The sequence below is a fragment of the Abramis brama genome (genome assembly GCF_963993115.1).
Source record: "Abramis brama genome assembly, chromosome: 14".
Taxonomy (NCBI): Eukaryota; Metazoa; Chordata; class Actinopteri; order Cypriniformes; family Leuciscidae; genus Abramis; species Abramis brama.
The window spans coordinates 32129988-32141318 of record NC_139976.1 but is presented as its reverse complement, the minus strand read 5'-3'; the positions used below and the strand labels follow the sequence as shown (position 1 = coordinate 32141318).

The 11331-nt window shown below is 36.2% G+C and overlaps 1 protein-coding gene across 2 annotated transcripts in view; it reads right to left on the bottom strand.

The window, feature by feature from the left end:
• Positions 1 to 3784: 3784 nt before the first annotated feature.
• Positions 3785 to 11331, bottom strand: part of ipmkb (inositol polyphosphate multikinase b) — a 29521-nt gene continuing 21974 nt past the window's right edge. For both annotated transcript variants that reach the window (XM_084135700.1, XM_084135701.1), the window contains exons 5-6: positions 10250 to 10331; positions 3785 to 6998 (exon numbers count right to left, since the gene is read on the bottom strand). In XM_084135700.1, the coding sequence (XP_083991826.1) occupies positions 6466 to 6998; positions 10250 to 10331 (615 nt within the window). In that variant the 3' untranslated portion in view covers positions 3785 to 6465. The remainder of the gene's footprint in view (positions 6999 to 10249; positions 10332 to 11331) is intronic.

Sequence of the window (11331 nt, the reverse complement as noted above, 5' to 3'; positions counted from 1 at the left end):
TTCCTCTAGTTTCAGAACAGATCTCAACAGTGTCTCAAACTGTGCTGAGACTTCAAAATCTAAAATCAAAAGTCAGAGAAGAACTCGTATATTTCTCAACAAATTCTTCTGAGAGAAAATGACCTGAGCGATCCACATCAATGTAACAGATTATGTTTAGGAGACACATCTGCTGAGACAGATAATATAAGTTGACACATAAAAGAAATAAGTCCCTTTAGCTCTGAAAGAGTAAGTTTCCGAGCAATAAAATGTACCTTAGGGTAGCTGGCATAGATAAATTATTTAAAAACGTTATAATTGTTCACCTTTCCTACCCTTTTAGGCTACATTCACAGTGCTCAATTCTGATTTATTGCTCAGATTCGATTTTTTTATTTGGCTGTTCACAATATTTTTTAAATGTGGCCAATATTAGAATCGAGTGTGAACAGGTCATGATCCTGAACTGACCCACATGTGCAAAAGAACAATAACAAAGATGGCATGCAGCACACTGTCCTTTGGAAGTTAACACGGAGGCCACTGAAGTCAGCATTTATGCATTCATTTAAAAGGTGAAAAGCCAGCGAATTTGTGCACAGGCGATAAGGAGAATGCAGATGAGGATGAGAGCAGAGTTTTTCTCATAGCTTTTCCAAGTTTTGCTTGTAGCTGTCACCATATAACCCCTCACTTTTCCTTTACTGACTAACTTTCGTTTGCCATCTTCCAGTTCACTGAGGCCCTGTTCACACCTGGTATTAAGATGCGTTTTGGTCGATCTGAACACCTGGTGTTTTAATCCGTCTCTTTTGTCCACTTTCAACCACTTCTGTCCGGATATCATTGAGGGGAGGGTCTATGGATTGATAAATGTATGGGTTTTTTCAGATCTTTCAGTCTAATTGACAATAATCTTGTGCAATTTACATATAAATGCACCCAGAGACAACGGAAAAACATATGGAGAGCAGCAGCTTTCATTTCTGCTCTGAAAGTCGCAAGACCAGCCGAACGATGTGAGTGTGTTAGAAATCAGGAATGGTGAGAGAATATTGTGCTTGGTATGTTTTTCGTCTTCAAACCAAACTTGGGTCTTCAGCTGACAAAGTTTAAATCCTGTCTGGCTAGCGCGCTTCCCATAATGTTTATGCATTAAGTCAGTAGGCAGAGAGTAGGCATATTTTTGTGGCTGTTCGAACACGAGCGTCTACACTACGAAAGCAATCCGGTCAAATGTGTTTTTGACTACCTCTGGAAGGGGTCAAAAGTGGACAAGGTCAAAATGTTTTATAACCCGTTTACACCTGTATTTAGCGTTGCCTACTTGTGATCCGATCGACCAAAACGCATCTTTATACCAGGTGTAAACAGGGCCTGAAAGAATTACTGGTATGTAAAATCTTTGGAGTGACTCCCATCAGTACAGAATTGTGACGAATGTTGATCTACAGTGACGTAAAAGTCTCATGAATACCGATCCTGTTCCGACTGAGGTCTCATTGCCAAACATCAGACCTGTATCTGGTTTAGGACCACATGTGGAAGTGGCCCAAGTCAGAATCGAAAGATCAAATTCCATGTGGTTTGTGCTGTTCAAACTGTTCTGAAAAAAAAAAAGGGCCACTTTTGGAGCTACTTGGGAGAAATCACATTGCAGCATCGACACTCCATATTCAGGTGAGGTCTGAAAAGCCCGCACACTTTCCCCTGCGATATACCGGGGAGAGATGCGGCAGACGGGCTCCACAGTTTTGGATCCCAAAATTCAATCACCCAGAATCATTACATCTGAGCTGTCAGTTTACTGGCAGTCGTATTTGTAGGACGTCACTCTTTTGGCTCCATGGAGGGCACAGTGAGTAAATTATGAAGCTCAGATATTACGAGAGGTTCCAACAACCCCCTCTGAGTTCTCATTCCACATACCTCATTCACGCCAGGACAGGACCCCACGGAAGGATGAATTCTCTTAATTGCTCATTATGTTTTCCAAGAGACAAATCTACTGCTGAAATATTCATTCTTCTGGGGAATCTGAGGCTATGTTTACTTGCAACAATGTTCATTAAGACTGTATACAGCATTTGGATGCCACAAAATACATTATGTTTATTCACCACTTCACGTTGTGAAGGTTTTTGGCTCCACCAAGAGGACATTATGATATCTCTGACTCTGATCATAACAGTTCTGGTTTTACTTTACTCTAAATATTAAATATTTCTCCAAGTAGATTTATTTTGGAATGTCAATTTCTTTACAGGAAGTCTGCAAAAAACAAATGAATATTTCAACCATTAATGCCCATGAAAAATATATTGATATATTGTTACATTTAGCTAGCCATGTTGTTATACTATGACGGATATAGCTTTATATATATATATATATATATATATATATATATATATATATATATATATATATATATATAGCCTATATATTCTGAAGTTTAAAAAGGCCATTTTCCTTAGCATTTACCTGAATTAAAATGTTTTAAAGGATATTAACTGGATTTAGGAAATATTTTATCAAACAGCTATTATTAAAAAATATGATTAAATATTCCATTCCATTGACCACCAGTTTTATGTTAGGGTTGGAAAGTGTTCCACAGGTTTGTATAGAAATTCTGAAATTGACATCATAGACTCTTCATTCTTCATTGAAGAATAATGTAAACAAAAGCCATCTCTTCAGAAATATGATAGCATTTTCTAATGTTTCTAATGGTATTATGCATATCTCAGTCAAGTAAATGTCAAAAAACAACAAAAAATTATTTTCTTGCAATAACTCTGATTATCGATATGAGCTATTAGGCTATTTATTTCAAGAGTGTCTGTTTTTATTCATTCATATTTCAGCTATTTTAGAGCATCAAGTTCAGCTTAATGATAAATGTTGCCTTGGCTGTTTTTATTCATTTACTCCCATGATTCCACGCTCATTCACAGCATCCTCAATCTACGCCTTTGTAATTGTTTTGAATAAGCGTTCTTTAGCGGCAAAACTTGCATACTGTGCCTTTAACATTTATTTCAAGTTACCTTTGTGGAGGAGTAAGGCAGTTTATTTACATTTAAGTCTTAATCACATTTTTAGTTTTGTTTTAATGACATCTGTTATTTAAAATGATCAAGACAAGGCTACAGAAAGGCTAGGGGGATCTCAGAATACAGTAAGCTAGTTCAGTCCAAATACACAGTACAGTAGTAGGCTTGCAAAGACGTAATATGACATGACGTGCCAAAAGACATTTCGATCCCTGTGCGATAACATATTCAACTTTGCATCAGTCACTCATGAATATTTAAATGACACTCGGCCCAGGTGCAGATGAGGAGTGACAAGCGATTCAGCACTGGTCTGCCATACATGTTACAATGATGAATCTGTGTGTGTGTGTCTGAATTCATCATGTCGTCTTACACACAAGCGATCAATTTGATGCTCGCAGTATACGGTATTTATTGCATGAATTCTAGACCAGATTTCTACCCATGACTGATAACGACGTCCACCTTTAAATGCAATGACCAAGGCATTACAATTGCATTACATTACAATTTAACAGTGATTCTTTTTAAATAATAAATGAGATTTGCCTTGCCTTAGAAAACGCCATTAATAAATTACATTACATGCTATGTCGTAGTGATTTTCTTATTGCAGATAGTGAGATATATTAAGTGGTTGAAAATTAGTAAAAAATAAATAAATAAAAAAACAGACCATGTGTGAATCCCAAGTTTAAATGTGTAAAACAACCCATAAAATGAGCACAAGCAACAAAACCTGGTATTAAATGCAGATTTTATTAATGAAAATTTGCCAAATATACACCCAATATCATCATCCAAGTAAATATTAAGTTCATATTTCAATATTCAAAAGTGGTAATTTGTTAAGAGAACAATTAGATCAGGGTTGGATAGACATTATATCTCCAAAAACGACACACTATACAGGTCAGTATGCTCATTGATCCATTTCGACTAGTTCTCTTTTCCATGAAGATTGCCCATTACAACAACTTTATTCAATGAAAAAAAAAAAAAAATCACTATAAAACAGTTCATTTCAGGGCAGAGCTATGATTCTTACCCAGGAAGCTATGGCTGACATTTAGAATACATTATTCATTTGGAAACCATCTGAATGTAATGACATTTGAGTTGTAGTTTTTATTTGCTGAATTCTGTCTCTCAGTATTAATCCCTAAGGTTAGCTCGATACAAAGCTTAAGACAGGTTTTCAAAAATGGACATATATTGATACATTACTGAACCAGGCCCGTATATTTCAGCATATTGAACAGCAAGCGATATCATATTCGACACCAAAGAGATATCATATTCATCTTCCACTGACTCCGCATGAGAAAATGAATGCCATGAAAATATTCCTGCCGTTCCACCGAACAAAAGATCTAGCCAGTGTACACATTTGTATGCGAGTGTTCAGACTTCTTTTGTCCGTTTGTTGAGATTCAACATTTTTATGCCCTTAAATAAGATTGATCAATCCATTCCACAGGGAAATATCCAGTCTCACTAAAGTGCTTTAAGCACCACCATACAGTAGTTACCAATCAGGTGCTATATACTATTATTAAAAATAATAATAATAAAACAAACAATCAGAAAAAGAAATCAAATGACAGATAAACTTTAGTAATTAACAATACATGTACACATAGTATTTTCACTTTCAGTGCATAAGATGATGATGATGATGATGATTAATGGACATTAATTATTGAGTTATGCATGTACGACTATATAACAATGTCTCTTTGTCCAGATAACCATAAAGGTAGAATGTAAACATGACATTAGTTCATTTATTTGAGAACAAATTATATATTATAATGGAGAGCAATCTAGTACTCGAGATCTTTCAGTTTTTCAGTTCTTGAATTTTTCTAAGGTCTACTGAAAAACTTTCTGCAAAAAGACTATATTTATTGATAGGCACAAAAGGCAATTTTTTTTTTTACTTTGCCCAAAGAGCTATGCTGTTCAGGGACTTTTTGTCTTTATGGGTACAAACGGAAAGTATACGTTTCCAATGTTGCGCCATTTTAAAGGTGCACATGAACAAGAATGTTGTTTTTAGTACACTTGCCGCACTACGTTATAGGAGATGTGGTCTTTCGACATCCATCACAACCAAGCTAATAAAACATATTACATAAATAAAACAAAAGAGATCCATGTGAACTTAAAAAAGGACTGTTTCCTGATGTCTCGACTCTTGAGCTTAACATATTGAGATGTAAATTAATGATTGTTATACATGTAAGCATAAGACCATTTGTATTAATACATGCAATAGACAGGGTTCCCACACTACTGACCAATGCGTTTCCATGCTTTTTCAATGACTTTTCAGCCGAGGTGATTACCAGATACAGATTTTTTTTAAATATGCATTCAAGCATAAAAAAACCTCATGATATAATGAAATTCTCTGATATTTGCAAGTTTTTTTTAATGATTGTGGGAACCCTGAATAGGCCTTGGTTAATTAAAGAAACACTGCTAAGAAACATTTAAAAGGTTACTGACAAAGCAAATCATAAACACGTTATAATAAAGTAAAATGAGATCAACAACAAAAAAAGATGTGAAAAAAAAACAAAAAACATTGAACTGTTTGTTTATAGTTTTGAGGATATTCTTGTTTTGTTTTTTCTCTCATATTGAGTCACATTAAATGGCTTTTTTATGACTAACTTCAAGTCCTTCTATGCGAGTTCCTATGCAGCCACCAAATTAATGTGTACAAACACCGTAATTAAATACCCGGACACCCCTCAAGTAATTCGGTTAGTAATCGGAGAAATTAAAATTCAGGTTCACTTCATTGATGGAAACTTTGGCATTCGTTGTAGACATACAATGAAAAAAAATTATGATTTTCATTACTGTCATTGTTGTTTCAGTCATATTGCATCAGTAATCACAGAACATGCATACACTTAAAGGTTTAATTCTCTTCAAATCACGTAAAAAAAAAAAAAAATGAGATAAAATTCACAATTCAACAGGTCTGAAACAGGCAGGGACACATTGGCAGCATATGCGAAAGAAACGTCAAATATTTCCCTACATCCATACTCACCAAATTTCTATTTTCAATTACACTGATTTAAAAAATAAAAGAATAAAAACAAAAATCCTGAAATGGCTCTGGAAACAGGAACTAACGTAATATCTGAGGCATAATATGATGAGAGTTTCTTTTGTCGGGATAAATATACAAGCGTTATAGATTCATTTACCTGAGTAAGAGTAAGATAAGTTTGTACAAACTGTACAAAGCTTTTAAAAGACTAAAGCACATACATTAGACGAAGGATTACGAACATGTTACTCCACTGATGGTGTAGGTAGTGCAGATTAGAAAGAGGCGAGTAGACGGACATGAAAGTGGCTACAAAACTCATACCTTCGGCAACAACAAACCACTCCATCACTCCTCCAGAATCTGATGTAGGACCTTCAGTAGATTCTTCAGACCGTAGATGTAACCCTGGTCGGGAACGTCACTAGGGAAGACATGTGCAAAGTCGATCATCTTTACCTCCACGTCACTGAGCGCTTCCTGTCCCGCTTCGCTCTTCTCCTCCTCCCGGTCCTCTTCCAGTCTTGCCAGGCCACGGTTGCCGTTGGGCTGCTGTGAGGAGCTCCACACGCCGTTGTCCTGTTTGGCTTGGTAGTGGCTCCGGACGCAGCCTTTCTTGTGCAGGGAGTACATGGTGGACAGGCTCTGGTCGATGTTGTTGTTCTGCTCACAGGCCCCGGGTGCGATCTGGCTCTCTCGAAGCGTCTGAGAACCGGGGCTGGGCGCGCAGACGCCCTCGTACACAAACAGCAGAGAGCTTGCATAAAAGTGAAACCGACTCTGGCCCTCAAACCACTGAAGGATCTTCTGGACTTTGAGGATGCTGGCAGTGATGGCGTCTTTGCGGAGAATATCACCGTTGTAGAAGAACTTGGATAAACCTGGAGCACGGAGAAGATCTTGTTCGTAAGTGAATTGCTCAAATTGACCATTCAGTTAGAAAACAGAAGCACACATGTTAATCACTGAAACCGTTTCAATCTTATCTGCAGGCAATTCAAGACAAAGCTGAGCTTGCATCTGCAACCTGGGTGTTAATAGCTCAGTTGACGCAAGAATGAAATTTATATAACTATACTTACTAAAATGTATCATATTATATCTCAATCAGTGTTTCAAATTGTGGAAGACGTCAATAAAACAGCTTGCAAACAATAGCTACGTTTACGTGTAAACACTATGTTCAGATTCATTGTTAAAAAAAAGTGTCAACGAATGCTAAATAATGTGATCGGATTGATGTGTGACTATTTATTATCTATATTTGAGATATTCTGCTTAAATAAGTGTCATTCAACCAATGTGTTCTGTCATGAGCATCTTGCACTGTTTGCTGCGACTAAATCTGCGATCAAACCTTCTCAGTGATGAACTGTAATAAATCCAAACATGGATCTCGATCTGCACTTACTCTGAGTGGCAAATTGCAATACAAAGTTTTTTTCCACTGTTGTTTTGGTAGCACTTTATTTCACAGTCCTGTTCACCATACATACCATGTACTTATTATAGTTATTGCAATAACTGGGTAGGTCCTAACTCTGAACCTTATGAAAACTCTGTTTTCATAATGTAGACAGAGAGTGTTAAAGCAGCACCAGGTAACTTTTCAACCTTCATAATATATTTCCAAGACTCTTGTGATGGTACATCGACTTACAATAGGTTGAATGACACGTCTGCCATAGCCTGACGGGGTCTGTATCGTTTTTAATCGTACTTTTAAACTTCGGGGTTCGAGTAGTAACCCGAGCACAAAAAAAACTACAAAATTCGACTGCTTTACGGCATAGGCTACCTCACTTCCCCCAACACGTCCTCACATGCTGTTGGACTTGTAAGTATATTGCTTATATTGTATATCACTCGGACAAGCTTTCACTCGTTGGTGTGAGCTAAAAAGCACCTGGCGTTCTTGTTGATGGATTAGTAGACATCTTCGGAGGCTAGCTGTGCTTGTTCGATGTCCGACGATTTGTAACGCGTTGTGTTTATTCCCCAATCGAACTTGTGTAACTGTCTATCACACGTTCTACCGTCCACAGCATTACTTGATAGACAAAAATAGGACAAGAATGAGCATCAAACAGAAACAACCCGCTTACGGGGTGTTCGAGGCGCACATACAATACAGACTGCCGACAGTTCAACAGGGCGCGCGCAGCTCTTAAAGGGGCCACACCTTATTTCCACTCGTTACAGCTTCCATCCGACTGAACAGGGACCGGTATACAGGGGGGAGGGGATCAGGCCGTGAGTGAAGATACTGCTCTGCGTGAGTGGTATTTACGACAGTAACGTTAAATACAAGTAGTCCACAGCGACTCTAGGGGTCGTTGTTTGACCAAAACGGAATTCCTACCTAGTGGGGCTTTAATTCACATGATAAATAGCCTATAATAAGTATTATAAATAAGTAAAATAAACCATGCGTATGAGTCGACATTCTATTGATTTGTGCTTATTGGTTAGTGTAAAAATTCTGATGAAATGTAAAAACCAATTTCTCAAATTACAACAATCATTGCGATATGAGCAAAATAATCATTATTATCAGTTTAACCATTATGCAGCAAGATGAAAATGTGACAAGTTTTCATTGACTAATACTAGATTAAAATGCTTGACTTGAAAACAGGACAAGGTTGGCCAAATTATGATAAAAACTAAAAACTCAACTTGACACGGGACTAAGACTAAATAAAAAATAAAAAAAGCTGACAAAACGAACACTAGTTTAATCCGAATGAAATTTAAATTGAATTTGGCCAGTTCATTCCGATTGGCGTGGGTTACATGTAGACATGTGACTACAATCAGATTATTAGGGTCAATGTAAACACAGCTAATGTCACCCAACCTTACATGTACCTCAGAAAAGCCATGTCTATACATTTGTTAGCTTAAATAAAAAAATAAAAAAAAGGATAGGGACATTTCGCTAAATATATGCACTGTATTACATAGTCATTATATTCTTCCTTTATCACTATTCTTCATTTATTATTTAATGTATGTTTGAATAAACCAGTCCTGCTTTATATTAAGTGTCTTTAACTACTATGTACTACTTGCGTCAAAAAAAAAAATGTTAGGTAGAATGTACTTATTGTGTTCATGTTGTGTTGCAAAACACTGTTGCTGCTATTGAGGTGTGGGATACAGGTAACATATTTCATGGTATGGTTGAGTTTAATGGTGGGTTGAGGAGTAAAGGAAAGATCAACAGAGTAATTATAGAAATTAACTGCAGCTGTAATTACTAATTACATAAATGTTTTTTTTTACACTGTACTTGTTTAAAAAAAATTAATGTACACAATAACTGCATTGTATCAAGACATTAATTGAAATATTAGTAAATAGACACTTGATATAAAGTGGGACAATAAATCTGTCATGAAAATTTTACAGCCACGTTTAAAATATTTCAACAATGTATGAATACATCATTAAAAGGTTTATATAAAAACAGCTGTAGGAGCCATTTAATAATTTTTTTTTGGATTATTAAAATAAATTTGATTAATTATTGAATACATTTTATTTTCAGTTTAGTTTCAGTGTTTCAGTGCATTGCTACTTCTGTTCATTAGTTATACTGGTACATAGAAAAATATTTTGTTCACATGCAGGCTTTTTATTTGTGCTCATGAAAGCATGCCTTGATTATTTTTTAACTAGATTTCTTACTGTATCTTACATTATACATTTATACTTTTATCCAAAGCGACTTACATTGCATTCAAGGTACACAAGGTTTCTTTCATAAAACCTTCATTCAAGGTTTTTATTATGTTCAAGCATTCCCTGGAAATTATCCTCGAGCCACAGGAACACTTCTATTTTACTTCTGGCATTAGACATTTTTAATCCGTTTGGCAACAATCTCTAATACTACCTTCAAACAAAAACAAAAAGCAGCAAATTATGGTTCACAAAGTAAATGTCTGGTTATGTGCCATTTAAAAAAATTAAAAAATAGCACGCCGCTCGTCAAAGTATTTCAAACGGCCTTTAAGAGTAAATGAAACTTGTTTTCCTCATGCATCTTAACAGAAACAGTCATAATTTTAGGTGATAGTGCAATAGCATAAACAGTATGATGCTTTGACTCTGAGATTGATCTTACCTTCTTGGATCGTGTCCTTCACGAGACCTCTTCCATAATGCTGGTCATAGGTGTCAAAGCTGTCCGATCCAACTTTATACACCTAAAAGACAGCGAGAAACATTTTAACTGGAGGTAAATAGGAATCGTCTCTTCATAGGTCTTGCTCTCCCTCTAGAGGACATGTGAGGTCATTACAGTAACTCCACTGATTGAATAAGCTCCAGTTAGGAAATGAAACTCAAGTTGAACTTCTGGAAGGGTGAAGAAGAGGGAGCCAATGTAATATCGTACTGTGTAATTTGGGTTATTTTGAGAAGGGCATTAAGTTGCTTTCTATATCATCCAAATCAACAGAGCAATTATGAGTAATGGTTCTGTTTGCTTGGTGGTTATGTAGATCGGCTCTTTCCATCCATCTGTTTTTCTGTACGAGCTGGCAGAGAGCTGAGCCCCTGGGACGGATTGAGAATGAGAATTTACATACCGTCTGCTCTCCATCAATATTTCACCAAGAAACTGGACCTCACTGCCCTTTTTATGCACACTTTTAGACAACTCCTATCCTGAAGATTTCAATTTTTTTTTTTTTTTTTTTAAACATAGTAAAGGTCAACCAATAATGTTCCTTAAACTATTGGACTCTGCTACTTTTTTTTTTTTTCATAAGGTGCCCTTTAAGCCAGGAGAAATGAAATGGGTAAAACAAACAAGACAAATTATATTTCAGGATGCAGAAATTTTAAGTAATTTAATGTCATGTCAAGTTCAATCAATTCACATTTCAAATAAATAAGAACAAATGCAAAAAACTCATTGTCATGTTCAAGAAAGCAGTGTGAGATGATGAGTTTTGTGACATGCCGCATTATCCCAAGAAGTCCTCGCTGCAGCCTGTAGCGCGATGACGTAATTGATATCAAATACGTAGTTGACGTTTTAACACGCATGCGCTGTACTAGGTTTCGATTAAGTCATGAAAGTATAAACACGCATGGGTGCGATTACCTATTACATTATCCACAAATTACATTATTTTATAAAATCTGTATGCCATATGCCATAATAGCTATAGAGGATGAATTTAAACATTAAAGCTTTTA